Genomic DNA, 16,438 nt, shown 5'->3' with positions numbered 1-16,438 from the left:
AGGAGAGAATTCTCAGACTTTTGAGCATTTGTGTGGTAGCATAACTGCTGTTGTTGTGGATGCAGAACCTAGGTAGGAACCTCTTCAATATTATTTCTGTTCAGGAACCTCTTCGATACTCTTTCTGTCTGTCTTTAAAGTGTTGTTGTTAGTGTTTGCAGCTATCAAACAGGACCTGTGTGGCTTCCAGTAGCATTTGCTGTAATTGGCAGCAGCAGAACCAGTCCTGGTGGAGGTGTCAGTGCTTTAGTGGTGGCATCCTGCACTGTGTGTGTGTCTGAGCTGTCAGCATGGTGTGTCTTGAGCAATGAGCATTGGGGTCTGCACTCATACCAGTCTGATACTCATTTTTCATGTTAGCTGAACTTCAAACGTCTTGCTATGGGTGTATTTAAAGATCAGACAGTTGGATTAGCACTGCAGTTAGTGTAAATCATTGCAATTCCATAAATTACTGGAGGAAATGTGGCTCTTGATTTGTGATTTGCACTTGTAATGGGTGATGTCACAGTCCCTGAGAGTGAACTGTGGTGACAATAAGCCCAAAGACAGAGTGCCTTGGATGCCTTCTCAAAAGTCCTCAAATATCACTATATTTCTCTTTTGTAAGACTCTACAAAACCTGCAGCAAACCATTGTCTTGACCTTTGTAAACTTATTACCTGTTATTCATGTGGAGGTTTTTTTTAGTTGATGTTCTTATTCATTACAATTTTATTGCAATTAGGGGGTATAAAACAAAGCTGATTTTCTTTTGTTTTAAATCAAATAAGGAACAGAACTACTAGAGTTAGGCTGTGGCTCCTATCAGATCATGTCCCCTGGAGAATTGAAGAGATCTGTCCTTTGCAGGGCTGGCTGCATTCCCTCTGCAACTGAGCTGCAGTTGCTGCATGATTTCCCATGGTGTCCTGGAAGCTGCCAGCTCCCAGCAGCACAAACAATGCACACTGGTTGTTAGATGGGACCCTTGCTTTCCTCCCACCCAAAGTGGTTCTCAGAAGAGGCTGTACTGAGCATAAAATCAAGTGAATTTGTCAGATGTTCCAAAAAGTGAACTGAGTGTTAAATTTCATCTGTTTGTACTGCTTGGAACTTTTTAGTGGATTTTTATTTTTTTCCCTTGGTTTTTGGGAAGAGGTTTGGTTTCTCTCCCTAGGGAGAAAGATGGGTTAAATAATGTTTAGGCTGATTGACTACCTAAACAATACCAATTATTTACCTGCCTAATCCTGTCTTTCTGCAAATGCAACTCTCTCATATCACCATTACAAAAGAGTAGCCTGTGCAGGCCAAGAATGGTAGTTTTAGAGAACTCATATTAGTGAAAGGGCATGTTTGGTGCAGAAAGCTTCCTACTTTTGCTTTCATACTTCATATTTTTAACCAGACCTTTGATTTATTAAACATGGGAAAAAATGCTAATGAAAAAAATCTAAAATAACAACTTTATCAATACTTAAAATTATCAGGCTCAGTAGCTACTGTATGCTGTCATCAATTGTCAATTGACCTTTTATCTTTTTTTTTCCCTAATGTTCTTGTGGCCTGGAATTTCCCCAGCCTTCAACGCCTCCATCTTCAGCTGATATCTGTGTAGGTCAGGGTCATCTGAGGGTGAGAGGACATACTGTCACCAGATTCTAAGTTATGTTCTACCTTTAAACTCTCAAAATAAATCCTGCAATGATTTTCTCCCCAGCATATTATTGCGGTCATCAATGTATCATAATTTCAAGGAGAAGTTTGTATCTTCAGGCTACACAAAGACAGGTGAATTTCAGAGGAGCAGCTGCTCAGAACTGTTTGTGTACAAGCTTTTCCTAAGCAGCAGGAATTTTATTTCGTAACATTTTTGTTCATAGCAGTGCAGTCTTGGAGAAATCCTTTCTCTACTTCTTGTTCCTCTCTGTCTGAGTAGCCAAGAGGAAGGAGAAGCCAATTTTTTTGTCCTGCTACATGCGCTGACCCAGCCTCATAGCACAGCCACAAAAGAGTTTGGGAAGTAGATATTAGCAGTGGGAAAGCAGATGGACGTTTTCCAGCATTGGAAAAGTTCATCCAACTTTTTTCAGCTGCATTCAAGCATATAAAACCTCTCTTTGTGTGATTTGTTTCCCCTCTCTCTCTTTTTCGCTGTTTTCTCAAATGAGGAGAGTATTGTGAAAGGTGAAACAAATCAGATCATGCGAGCTGTGATTTCTGGGTTCTGATTTGAGGGCATTAATTGCAATACTCTTATCTGCAGGTCTGAACATGGCTTGTTTCGAGTGACCCATTTTTTTCTGAGGGGCTCTGCGGTGGCTTCTGGATCGTCCTTGAGAAATCTGTTCTGATTGTAGTGGGAGTTGCACAAACAGGCAAGTGTTTTCATTCTTTCAATAAACTTTGCAAACAGATATATAGGCTTCCTTTACAGCTTTTCTCTCAAGTTTCCTTTTGTAGTTGTTCATCTCTCAGATACCGAGTTTTAAAAAGCTGAGGGGAAAAAAAAAAAGATTAAGTATGGAACTATCCATTGCAATAAACCAAAATACAACTTAATAACCAAACAAGGCTTTCAGCACTAAAACATTATGATGTGTCAAAGGATATATCATTGTCTATGGCTACAGGAAGCTCCTGGGGGAACTGGAGCAGTTCTGCTGATCATTTCAAGCATTTGGTCATATAGACAGCACTCTGCAAACAGAAAGAGATCAGGGATACCCTGCATGTTATTGCAAGAAAAAAAAATAAGTGATGTCCTTACAGAAGGTCAGCTAGGTGAAATAATAAACTCTTTTGTCACTAAGAATTGTTTCCAACAAGCCAGTGTAAAGGAATAAATTGAATGGCACAGTGTTACTACAGATTTTACCAAATCTAAGCGTGAGTTGTAAGCCACATGGCCTGCAAATTTAGAGCTTCCTGGGACTCCCTGTGCTTCAGCACTACTGCTTTGTTAACCCTTGTAGTTTATTTTTGAACAGAGATTTGTCTCTTACTCCTCTGTCCAAACAGCCTTTTTAGCATTAAAGAACAGGACAAGGTAGAAAGATGGGTGTTCATTTCTTTTAAAAAAACAAAAGATGTCAAAACTAGATGTTTCAGAATTTAAACAAATATACACTTTGAAACATGCAAGTCCTTGACCCACATTGTTTTAAGTAGAAAGGTTCAGTTTCAACATCTCAGCACTTTCCTGTAATTAGTTTCACCAGATTCATCAGAGAGGTCCTTGAGCAACTCTATGTTGGCAAATGTGCTTTGGTGTTTATTGCTATTTTCTCTTGAGCTCAGATCACTCAGTAAAGAAATCAGCCATGACTGTGGAAACCAAACCCAGCAACACCAGTGACTCAAACCAGCAGGCAGAGCCTGACCAGCTTTTGGATGATGAAGGAAACAAAACCCCACCAGTCAAAAAGACTTCCTCTCGCACTGGATTGAAGGTTTGGAGCCTTAGCAATACCACCATGAATTACCATTGTTTTTGTTAAAAAATGTTGTTCAGATGTGACATTTGTGACATGCCAAATTCCTTCATCCCTATCCCTATCCTTGGAGTAACTGGATATGTACTACAGGTCCAGGGGACAGTCAGATATTATATTTTCCCCAAAGAAAATAAAAATTCACAATCTACCATATTTATTCACAAGTTACTTGTAGGTCAATCCCCTTGTTGGTCATTAAAAAGAGGCAGCAGCTTCAAGTGGAAAGCTTGAACCAGCCTCAATTGGGTGCCTGCAATGCATTGTCTGGAGGTTGTTGTCTCATAGGGTCAGAACAAGGTGAGGTGAACCAAATTTCATCAAATGCTTTGTGGCTCACCTGAGGATTGCATTTTAAACCCCAAATGACCCCAGTGATTTTTGTTGGTGTTTTCATGCTTATCAGCACTTTGAGATTTCAGCCAAACCCTCTGCGAGTACTTCTGGCATAAGGCACAAAGGGTGATTCTCAGAAATTTTGCCTGTCAAGCTCAGGAAATATAGATCATATGCGGACAAACCCCACGCTTGGAAGATTTTTCTCTTCCTTCCTGACAAAAAGAGAGTAAATATACCAATTTTCAAGCTTTTGATTCCCAGATTGGCTTCATTTCTTATAGTAGATAGCATTGCAATGTCTAAACCTATATTTACTTTGTTTATTTACCCAGGTTTCTGTTGTATTAGAACTCTTGCCCAGTGAGCAAGAAATCTATTTGGTTTTTAGACTATGTGGAAATCACTGGATAATATTTAAACAAACTTAAATATTTTTCTAAATCTATCTTTATTTGCAAAAGCCACCAGGTGTGTTGGTGGAAGCAACAGTCAAACTACAAAAGAGTATTAAGCTTTTCCTTGTGAGATATGTTGTATACAAGCAACATTTCAGAATATATCATATGCCACAGAGATGAACTTGGTCAGTTAGTACCACATTCCTCATACTGATGTATCATAAAAACTTGCTTAAAGCATCAAAATGGTGCCATGTGATTGAATTAGAAGCAGTTATGAATTGGCCTAAAATAAGGGACATGTGACCCAAGAAAGAGGTAACTTGGGTTCAGATTAACTTTGTCACTCCAATTTGAGTAACAAATGTGTCATGATGATGGCGGCTCCGCACCATTTTAAACACGTTTGATCCCTCTGTGACCAGTTTCTCTACCTCTCCCTCCCCATTTCCTGTCTGAATCTTTTCCCAGGTGTTTCTGGCTGCTCTGTCCTTCAGCTACTTCAGTAAAGCCCTGTGTGGGACAATAATGAAGAGCTCCATCACCCAGATTGAGAGGAGGTTTGGCCTGACGTCCTCTGTCGCAGGGTTCGTCGACGGGAGCTTTGAGATGGGTAATGGATGTTCCCTGACACACACACACAGCTGCTCACAGACAGCACCTGGCACTCATTCTGGTTCTTTACCTTGCAGGCAACCTGCTGGTGATTGCATTTGTAAGCTATTTTGGAGCTAAGCTGCACAGGCCAAAAATAATAGCTGTGGGATCCTTTACTATGGCTTTGGGATGCTTTTTGTCAGCCATGCCTCATTTCTTCATGGGATAGTAAGTACTGCTTGTGGTTAATTTGGGCGACTCACACTGCAGTTGCATTGTGCTGTCTGGTTTTTAAGTGGAGCTTGTTGTATATTTAGCCTTAGATTTCCGAAGGCCTGTGGAACCTCATTTCCAAGTGCAATGAACCCCAGGTGACACACACATCACTGCTGTGATGGGGAATGTTCATTTAAAAAATACAGCTCTTCTCAAGTGGAAGTTCAACTCCTCAAAAAAATGAGAACATCACAGTGCTTTAGTTTCCACTCAGACTTGTTCAGAAAGGAGCTAAAGAATGCAATGGTGCTGGAGCCTGCAGATGGATGAGTGCTGGTGGAACTCATACCAGGATTTTCCTGTTCCAAATGCACATGCCTGGTTAAACTGACTTTCTGTGTCTGGTCAATTTTTACTCACCTTCTCCAGGCTCAGGGAATTACTGCATTATGCTTATATGTGATAATGTTTCTAGCCGCAGCTTGAGCACAGGGATGACAAATAGAGTAAGACATATTTCTGTTGATTCCTTAAATATATTAGAATAATTTTAGGTATACTACTGCAAAAAGAAAGCTTTCTTTCTTGTTAGTGGATCTCGCACCAAAACCAGACTCATTATCAGTTTTTCACTCTTTAAGACAGGCCATGGATCATCCTCCTCTACACTGGGCAACTCATGAACCTGAGCCTGAGTTTTTGTAGGGGAGCTGCTCTGCACTGATGAGTGCTCTTTGTTCCAACCTGAAAAATAAGCCTGCCTGGTCTGACAGAGCCAGGGCAATTCTTTGAAGCAGAATGTGTGCTTTGCCATGTTGTTCTGCTAAAGCTAATTGTACTTTGCCCCTCAGCAGCACTTGCTTCTGGGAGAGGGATCATGCTGGAGCAGCTGAACAGTCCAAACACATATCAAAGATGGAAAGGGGACCTTTGCTCAAACTCAAGACATTCATCTTTTTCTCCTTGGCTGTGGGGCCAACACACAGAGCTCACTTAGACCTGACTCTCAATTTAGATGCCAAAAATTCAATCCTATCCGAAATACTTTCACAAGCCCTATTGAATTTTCCAGCTTAAAACATTATGCCTTCCAGACAGAGAATTCTAAATTTTATTTTTTCTTAATTTCAGTATTTTGGTTTTTTAAAATGTTCTTTAATCATCTTATTTGCTCCTTTGAATTTATATTTAACCAAAGATACCTTTCTCTTTAGGGAAACAGCAACCAAGGTGGTTCCAGCCCCACCACACTGGTATTTCCCTAGTGAGCACTGCTCCTAAACCTCCTGTTGTGTGTTTGCAGCTACAAGTATGAGACAACATCGCACACAGATGCTTCAGCCAGCTTAAATTCCAGCATAAATCCCTGCTCCCTGCATCAGGATGTGAATGACACTGTCCTAGAAGTCTCACAAGCAGGTATAGAACTGTAAATGAAAGTATAAATACAGGAGCTTGTTTTGTCCTTGATTGCAAGGACTCAGTTACCTGGACCTGGAGATGGGGACAGGACAAGAAACTGCATGCAGTTTAACAGAAATAAATGGATATTGCTATAATCCTCCTTACAATATGGAACACAACTGTTTTATGTGTTGCTTGTATGGGACACAGGTAGAGAATGAGCCAAGCTCTGCACCAGGACCCATCTCAAACTTGTCATATTAAAGATACATGATATATGCCAGGTAATATATTTATGAAAATATCAATAAGTTTTTTTTTTAAATGAGCATTTTTTCTGATGGGTAATACTGACCTGTGCTTTTAGAAATGAAATGCAATGGGGGTGGCAGAATGTGTTATTAAAAGATCAAGAAAATTTATAATGGGATTGACAGCCTTTCATTTAACTTCTATAAGGAAATGTTCTCAATAACCTTGATTTCTAATCTATAATCATTTCATGTGCTACATTTCCTGGGTTTTTCCTCCGTTTCCCATTCAGATATTTTATTTTAAAAAAAGATCTATTGTATTTGTTCTTTTATAATATTATATCCTCTGCAGGCTGTGAGAAGGAGCCATCATCATACATGTGGATATATATTTTACTGGGAAACATGTTACGTGGGATTGGTGAGACACCAATAACACCCCTGGGCATCTCTTACCTCGATGATTTTGCTAAAGAAGAGAATGTTCCTATGTATGTAGGTAATCTCAACATGAATAAACTCAGAGATTCCCAGTGTGAGAGGTGGAGCACCCTCTGCAGAAGACAGCATTCAGCCATCAGAGGGTACTAGCACCTGCCTCATTGTATTTTCAGGCTGTTTGCACACCATAGCCATGTTGGGCCCCATGTTTGGCTTCCTGCTGGGATCTCTGTGTGCAAAGCTGTACGTGGATATTGGATTTGTGGATCCAGGTAAGCGAAACAGAGGAAAAGTGAAAGTGAGCTAATGCTTGTTCACAACAATTGCCTATAAATGGTTTCATACGTATGCATTATATTAATTATATTATATTATATATGTTATGTTTGAATTATATTTATTTAATTGTTTTTATTGTAGAATTGATTGAAATTTTATTATTTTTATTGAATTATACATTTATAGATTAGATATATAACATACATAATATATATTATTTATTTTATATATAATATATAATTTATATTATATATAATGTATACCATAACATATATAGTATATATAATATATGTTATATTTTATATATAATGTATATAATATTATATATTATAATTTATTATAAGCAAATTATTTCAATTATAATAATAAATTATTATTGAAATAATTTATTAATTTTTATTTACTGAATTACTGAAAGCTTTTAGAGTAAAAGCAGAGTTAGAGTGGGATCATATTTTAGAACTGTGCTTTAATATTAAAGGGTCGTAATACACACTTAAGCCGAAGAATTAGTACCAAGGACTCTCACAGAACCAAGATTTTTCTCTAAACTGGAATTTTAACAAAAAATATTCTGCTAGTACAGCAGGTTTACAGTTTGGGGGAATGACCCACCCTTTCCACTGAGTAATTTACATTATTTACATTTCACATCGTTTTGCAGCACAAAATACACATTTTCTCAGCCCTTGCTTATTCAGATGAAATGAAAACACATGTATGTGCTCACATCTGCACAATGCCAGAGGGGTCACAGCAATGCCTGTAAGTGGTGGCTGTTCCTTGTTGTTCTAGCAGGACAGAGAAGTTTTCAGATCTTCAGAATCCTGTAGCTAGATAGGTGAACTATTTTGTGTTTGCCCTTTGTTAAGCCAATGTTTGATTTTATTTAGGAGTAAAGACAGTGAGCCAATTCTGGTCATACCAAGTCTTAAAATCTTAGTTGCCCACTAAACATGCCAGAATTAAAACCCATAAAAGTAGAACTAGCTACTCTCACCTCCCTTGCAGTGTATTTAAAGCCATAGGTAATTTCACTGACACTACAGAGAATGTCCAACTGCTTAATAGCAACCTACACAATTTAGGAAAGCAGAGCAAGGTCTCAGGAGCCAAAAAGCACACCACACTTGAGTCCTGTGTGGTTTCCCATGTGCTGGGGAAGGACCTTGGTGCTGCTGTGTCTGCCACAAAACATCAGCCAGTGAAAGGTGTAGAATGGCAGATAAAATAACACTGGACAAACAGTAATGACTTCAAAGCAAAAGAGAGTAAGGTTGGATTAGATGTTAGGAAGAAATTCTTCCCTGCAAGGATGGTAGGGCACGGGAGCCAGTTGTCCAGAGAAGCTGTGGATGCCCCATCCATGGAAGTGTCCAAGGCCAGGCTGGAGGGCCTCAGACCGTCCTGGTCACCCCTGAGGTGTCCCTGCCCACAGGACACCTTCCAATCCAAACCGATCCACGATTCTATAACATCATCCAGGGTATGATTCCTGATGCCTCCACTGCATGGATGGCCCCTCACTAGATGCTTATTGCTGGAAGTCAGGCGCTATAAAATGTAGCAGAAAAAGGCTGGGAAGGTTCAGGTTCTCCACTGGGGTAACTTGTGCCTGTTTCCCTCCTTTCCAGGGAGCATCACCATCACCCCACAGGATTCCCGCTGGGTGGGTGCATGGTGGCTTGGCTTTTTGATAGGTGGAGTACTCAGTTTCCTATCTGCTATTCCATTTTGCTTCCTGCCAAAGAGCCTGAAAAAGCCAGAGGGAGCCAAGAAAGACAAAGCTTCACATGGGCTCTTGGAAAACATGGGTGCCATGGGGAATAAACTTTCTCCTGAAAAAAACAAGCCAAGGAAGTTGTCAGTGATGCTGAAAGGCAAGTGCTTCTTGTATGTTATAAATGTGCAAAGCAATAGGCACAGCACACATAGGAAATGTAACAGTTCTGCAAAATATTTTGCCTCCCTGCACTTCCATCTAAACCAGGCAGCTATCCCCAGGAAAGGAAAGGTCCACCAAAAATTATTAGAAGTGTTCAGGACTCTGAGGTTCTGCATTCATCACCTGAAATAAATTATCACCTGAGTGGCACCTACCTCTAAAATTTTGCACTGGAAGAAATTTGAACAGTGGAAAAGTGTTCCTGTATCTGAACATAAAGAAACTATTCAAAGGCTCCTTTTGCCAGATGGAAAGACAAATTATTTATTTGAGAGAGTTCATGGAGACTCTGAAGTACGTTGGTGCCTGATGAAAATACTTCAGTCTTGAATAGTTCTGGTTGTGCAGTCCTTAGGCCAAAAAAAGTGGTGGAAAGGTGATGGAAAGAAGTGGCTTTGCTTAATTTGTCAAATTTTTAGTTCAGATCCCAGAGGAAGACACTGAGGTAACCCCAGTGAGGCAGCTATCACTTAGCCTTGAATCTGTGATAATATTCATGCAATCTGAACCAAGTCTGTGCTGTGTGGAGCCCCTTAGTCTTCATGTGCATATCATAACAGAGCAGCCAGACCTTAACGCATACTTCTGTCTCCTTTTAGGATTCTCTTCCTGTATCTCAGCCTCTGGTGTTTTTCAAGAACCTGATTTTGCTTTCAGATACCCTCATGCAAATGAAGATCAGTACAGCTTGCCCTTGGACAGCTGAGAGCAGGACCTTGCCCTAAGTTTTGCAGGTTACTCACCAGTAATTATGCCATGCATCTTTCAGTGACAACTCATATGTCCCTTTCTTTCAGATTTCTGTAACTCCCTGAAAAAGGTATTGGGTAATCGAATGTACTTTACATTTTTGTGTTGCTCACTGTTACAGTTCAGTAGTTTTATTGGTTTCGTGACTTACAAACCAAAGTACATGGAACAGCAGTATGGACAATCTACATCCAAATCCAACTTCCTAATAGGTGAGAAGAGCTGCTTGTGCTGCCAACAGGGCATGGGGATAGGTTCTGGTGGGCTTTATCTGGGGCTCAATTCCATGCAGAGCAGGCGGAGGTAGATGGTGGTCTGACCTGAACCTGAATTATTAAAAATAAAGGTTTTGTGCCTGTGGGACCATAAGAAATTTTAAAGTTATATCACATTACATTAAATTTCCATTGTATTTATAGCTAGGGCACCCCAAATATGCAATGAATGTGGTATGTAAGTTTTAGTTGCTGAATCATCCTTGCAATGGGAGTGGGTTTGGAGGGGTAGGCGCTTCACAAGCAGCAACTCCCAGGGGCTGGAGTGAACACAAACCTTCCTAAAGTCATAACAGACCATAAAGCTGACAGGAACAAAAAACTAAGGACAGACTGGCTCTTAAGACTATAATGATTCTTGAATTCTAACATTCCCCTTCTATAATCTCTTTCAGGAGTTACAAGCTTACCTCCTGTAAGTCTTGGGATTTTCCTAGGAGGGCTTATAATGAAAAAGTATAAAATGGGCATCATTGCAGCGACAAAGTTTTCAATTACCATGTCATTTTTGTCCTATGTCATGGGCTTGTTACACTTTTTTGTTGGCTGTGATAACCTCATGGTGGCAGGAATGACAGTGTCCTATGAAGGGTGAGTATCAAACAGAAAAAAAGATTGTGTTTTTCTCCATAGTTCTCAAAAAAATGTACTGTGGCATCAAGGCTAAAGGAGAAACATGCTTTTGCAATGCTTGAGAGAAAGTGAGCACTGCCACATGTCACTGGGGTAGTTTTGTTGGTCAGCCTGACAAAGCCCAAGGCTGGTTAAAGATTAATTAGGAATTGCTTCAATAGCAATGCAGGTTGTTTTGCTGGGGGTGGGTGGGAGTATTGCTGTGCAAGGTTTTCAGTAGGAATGTAAATGGTGGACCAAGGAGTATGCTTAGGGAGCACTGGGATGAAAAAATGGCAAGCACATCAGTTTCATTTTCCTAGGAAGGAGAAGATGAGTGAAGACATCTTGTTGTTCAATACACAAGGGATGTCTGAAAGCAAAAGAAAATACTGCATTCTTCATATCCTCAGTGAAAAGTTAGGCTAGGCTTTAACAAAGGAGTATTTTTTAACTACAGAGACCAGGAGATTTGGTTTCTGCCACTGGTGCGTTTTTACCAACTGATATATTGATAAGACTGTGATAATTCTTGCCAGCTCTAAATTCAGTTAGAGGTGAGCCCAAATTACCTCTCCCTCCTCTCTCTTTTCTGTCTACATCTGTAAAATCAGTAGCAATGTTTAATTTGTTTTAGATTTCTCTATAATCTATCGATGGCTTTAATATCAGTGCAAGTAGGATGGAATCTCAAACAGACCAGTAGAGATGTAGAAACTGAGCTGTCAAAACATGGCCTGGGCACGTGAGGTGGGGTTCAGAACAGCAGCACTGTCACACAGAAGGCTCTTCACTGACTCCAGCACTGAATTAAAAATGTCTTACACTTGTCTGAACTTAATATCCAAGCAACCCCATTCCGTACCACAACAATTCCCTGTTTTCGGAATGCAACTCTCACTGCAAGTGTTCCTCCAACGTGTGGGATCCTGTGTGTGGAGCCAATGGCATCACCTACGTCTCTGCATGTCTGGCTGGCTGTGACTCCTCTGTGGGACATGGAAAGAACGCAGTAAGAGACCCTGCTTTGGTTCCCTACCAGCCTATTTTCCATGAGACATCAGGGATTTAGTAGGATAAAGCATTTCAGGAAAGCCAAAGTTACTGGGGACAGGTCAGTAAGGGAGTTTTGATTTCTGGCTGTGCAAACAGCACAGAAAAGCGAGATTTCTCTGAGTTATTGCACTTTAAGCAAAAGGCCCTAGCTCCTTGTTCTACATATTGACTTTCATCTTCTGTAGGTTGAGCACAAGAGGAGGAAACACACAAATCAAATTGGTTTCATGTTGCCTGAAGGTTTTCCACAGGCTTTGCCTTTCACAAATGTCATTTTGGCTGTCCCAAGGCTTTACCTAACAATGGAAGTACACTAAGAGTAGTATCTTCCCTGCTACTGATGATTAAAGTGTGAAAAATGGGTTAAGGCAAGGCAGCTTGTTTCCTCCATGTGAGATTTTGGGATGTCAGAAACTGCTTGTTTTTCTGGGTGACTGAATTTTGCTTGGCATGGAGAAAATGCCAAGAGTTCCAGAGACAAAGCTCCAGTCCATGGATGTAAACTTTCATTGGGCTGTGCCATTTGAATGTTTCCTGATCACTCCAGAATATAAATGGTCTGGAGCCATCTCTTTACTGTGTTTTCTCTTCAGCAGAATCCCCATTTCATGAGCAGTGTCCTACCAAACCTGTTTTGTGTCTTCCAGGTCTTCCATAACTGCAGATGTCTTGAGATCAGCAGTTCATGGACAGGAAACAATTCTGCCACCTTGGGGCAATGTCCAAAAAGTGATGATTGCTCGAGGAATTTCATTTATTACACAGTAATACAAGTCATAGGTGGATTTTTCTATGCCCTGGGAGCCACTCCTTCATTTATACTGACATTCAGGTGAGTACACCTGGCTGTTGACCAAAGGCTTTCAAAGTCATGTTTGGTTCCTTATCTTAGGGAAAAAAGGAGTTTCTTGCTGATCAGGAGCTGCAGTGGTAGGACAAGGAGTAATGGGTTCAGACTGAAAAAGGAGAAGTTTGGGTTAGAGGAAAGTCCTCCCTTTGAGGGTGCTGACGCCCTGGCCCAGAGATGCTGTGGCTGCCCCTGGATCCCTGGAAATGTCCAAGGCCAGGCTGGATGGGGCTAGGACGAACCTGGGACAGGGAAAGTTGTCCCTGCCCATGGTTTTGGAACAAGGCAATTCTTTAATATCCCTTCCAAACCAAACCATTTTGTGATTCTCTGGTTCTGTAATCAGGTTTTCCAGAACATGTCATTTTTTCTGCTTGGATTTTGAAAGTGCCATGCAGTTGCCAGGATTTCTGGATGTGCAAGGAGAGGACAGAGGCTGGAGATAGGATGAATTCAAGACCAGTGCCCATTTCTGATGCCTGCAGTGCAATTCCCCATGAAACAAATGAGCCAGGAGGCTTTGTGCAGCCCAAAATGTGTCCTTGCACAGAGGAATTTTGTTCAAGCACAGAAAGATGCTGCACTGACCCTGCTACCTGCAACTCTTTTGTCTTAGAGCAGTAAGATATTTCCCATGAAATATTCCATCAAGTGAGGGAAATGTATGCCCAAGAGTGAAAGCAGTTGGAGAGCTCATTTCCAAAAGGTCAGGATAGGCTCTGATTATGGCTTTAAAATTTCAATTCCTTAATCATGCATAGGGAATGGACATGCCAGGAGCTATTTGATGAACATCAGTGGATTAATTCACGTTTTTCATACTGAAACACTGAACACACTTCAGCAGATGAAGGAAGCACTCTTTTTCCAAAACCTCCAAAGTGCTTCTTCCATCAACAAGGATATTCAGTTCAGGTTATTTAACAGCATTTAATAGGCATGTCTAAGCACTATATAAGCCAGTACTTCTTACTATCCCTCTTTTTTGCAGATGTGTCCAGCCAGAGCTCAAAGCTCTTGCAGTTGGTCTCTTCACACTGACTATGAGGATGCTGGGTAAGAGAAACCATTGCAGGGTCCAGCCCCCCTTGTGCTGCTCTGGGAGCCTGTAACCACTCTAAGGAAATATAAATCTGATTTCTAAGAGCATGTCCTTTCCTGTGAAGCCCTGTCCCATTTTCTGCTGTCTCCTTGCAGCTGGGATCCCAGCACCAGTTTATTTTGGAGCAGCCATCGACAGGACCTGCCTGAAGTGGGGCAGCACCAGCTGTGGGAAGAGAGGGGCCTGCAGGCTCTACGATTCCAATGCAAACAGGTAAAGAAAATTAGGGCAAAAAACACCTCCCTGTGGAAATGTGGCGGTGTCTGATGACAATCTCATTGAAATTAAACTACTGATGAATTTGTGACAATATGAGGTATTCTGAATCCAGGCTTAAACTCTCACATGCCCATGAGAAAGCAAAATAACAGCTGAAGAATTTTGGAGGGAACTAAGAAGTGGAAATTTATTTACTGAAAATTAAATCCTGACTAACATTGTTTATTTGCTTTATGTGGTGAAATGCTGCTGATGTGCTAAATACTAGAAAGAGAGGGAGGACAAAGCAGAGGCATGAACAGCAATGGACACAAAAGGAGGCACAGAAGAGATGAGAATCTTGACTCCATGTTTCAGAAGGCTGATTTATTATTTTATGATATTATATTAAAAGAAAATTATATACTAAAACTACACTAAAGAATAGAAGAAAGGAGACATCAGAAGGCTTGAAAAGAATGATAATAAAAAACCCATGACAGACTCAGAGCCTCAACACAGCTGGACCATGGTTGGTCATCAAGTGAAAACAATCCACCTGAGACCAATCAAAGATGCACCTGTTGGTAACTCATCTCCAGACCACATTCCACAAGAAAATATTGTTTACATTTCTTTTCTAAGGCTTCTCAGGAGAAAAATCCTAGCAAAAGGATTTCTATAAAATATGTCAGTGACATGGAAAGACATGCTCTGTTGTCTTACACTGAAGGGTGTGATCCAAAATCATGGTCAGATATTAACTCTGGACTCAGCTTAAAGTTGGTCCAGAATTCCTGAAATTGAAAAATCTCGAGATCAAATATTAAGCTCCCAATTTTTAGTCAGTTTTTCTGTTGAAATTTCATATCCATGACAGAGATTTCTGGAATGAATTGTGTATTTTTAATATACATATATTAAAATTATAAAATGTGTATTTTATTTTATTTTAAAAATTTATTTATTATTTCATTTTATATATACATATATAAAATTTTCATTGAAGATTTTTTATATATTATATTATTTATTATATAATAATATAAAATAATTATATAAAATAAATATAATTATATAAAATATATAAAAATAATTATATAAAACAAATATAATAATATTATATTTATTATATTAAAAATAACTATTCATCTAATACTTATATATATACTTTTATATAGTACTATATTATATACTTTTATATATAATACTTATTATAGACTTTATATATATACTTTTAGTATAGCATTTTATTTTTAATATACTTATATTAAAAATACCTCAGACCTTAGGACTTTAACGAGGAAAGTTACCCAAATTTACCTGGTTTGCAGGTAGTTTGTTCACACTGGCAATAAAGTTAACTCTGTGCATTGGCCACTTTTGAGGAAAAAGTCCATGGAGAATATTGTACTGAGTAGCTGTGGGTATTGGGAAAACCCAGTCGCTATCAGTCTCCTGGGGGAATGCTCCATAGATTTTTCTCTGTTTCACTCAAGCCTTGGCTACTTCTGATGTGTTTTTTATTTTTAATTCCAATAGGCCACTCTGGTGGTGACCTTAATATATTTCTAGCCCTAAAGAGTCTAAAGCTTTAAAATTATAAAAAAATCTTGGAAAAAAAAAAGGGAAGAAGATGGAAGTTTCACTTTGAAATTATCTTCATAAGCAAAAAGAATATTACCAGTTCTTAAGGAGAAGTTTTTGCACATAAAATGTCCGGTTTTTGGTACCATTCACAAACAATGAATTTTAATGTCTTCCCCTAAGCTTTTTTTTTTTTTTTTTTTTTTTTTTTGAGAGAGATTTAAAAGCCATTAAAGTGATTTTCTTAAGTGTTTTTCAAAAATTCAACACCTGACCTAATTTTCTGTGCTGTATCCCGCAGGTATGTCTACCTTGGTTTAGGAGCACTTTTAAGAGGTCCTTCCTTTTTGGTTGCAATAATTTTTTATGCATTGATAAAGAAACACTTTCAAAATAAGAACTCTGGGCCTGTAGAGAATGGACAAGAAGATGCTGCTGTGAATAAAGAAGATAATTGCAAGATCAAAGAACGTTTGCCAGGTTCTCCTGATGCAGAGAATGAATCCTCTATTTAGAAAGAAATTTGACATGTGAATCAGGTCAGCTTCTTTTAGAAACACCATTCAAAATGCTGTGAGTAACTAAATAATAAATATGTACAGGGAGCATAACTAATAAATATGTACAGAGAGCATAACTAATAGCAAAACTGCAAACAACAG

General features: G+C 39.4%; 1 protein-coding gene across 1 annotated transcript; it reads left to right on the top strand.

Annotated features, from left to right (window-relative positions):
* The first annotated feature begins 2,288 nt into the window (after positions 1-2,288).
* On the top strand, positions 2,289-16,438 carry LOC128940458 (solute carrier organic anion transporter family member 1C1-like). The gene is made up of 15 exons (XM_054281870.1): positions 2,289-2,360; positions 3,283-3,434; positions 4,685-4,826; positions 4,906-5,038; positions 6,330-6,445; positions 7,037-7,183; positions 7,299-7,397; positions 9,039-9,284; positions 10,147-10,311; positions 10,770-10,965; positions 11,836-11,998; positions 12,690-12,874; positions 13,881-13,945; positions 14,087-14,204; positions 16,078-16,438. Exons 2-15 carry the CDS (start codon positions 3,306-3,308, stop codon positions 16,289-16,291), a joined length of 2,118 nt encoding a protein of 705 aa, XP_054137845.1. The 5' UTR covers positions 2,289-2,360; positions 3,283-3,305; the 3' UTR covers positions 16,292-16,438.

Source organism: Melozone crissalis, unplaced genomic scaffold (assembly GCF_028551555.1).
Source record: "Melozone crissalis strain CALT ecotype California unplaced genomic scaffold, PUWL_Pcris_2 ptg000033l_1, whole genome shotgun sequence".
In the NCBI taxonomy this organism is placed as follows: Eukaryota; Metazoa; Chordata; class Aves; order Passeriformes; family Passerellidae; genus Melozone; species Melozone crissalis.
This window is presented reverse-complemented; position numbering and strand designations above follow the sequence as displayed.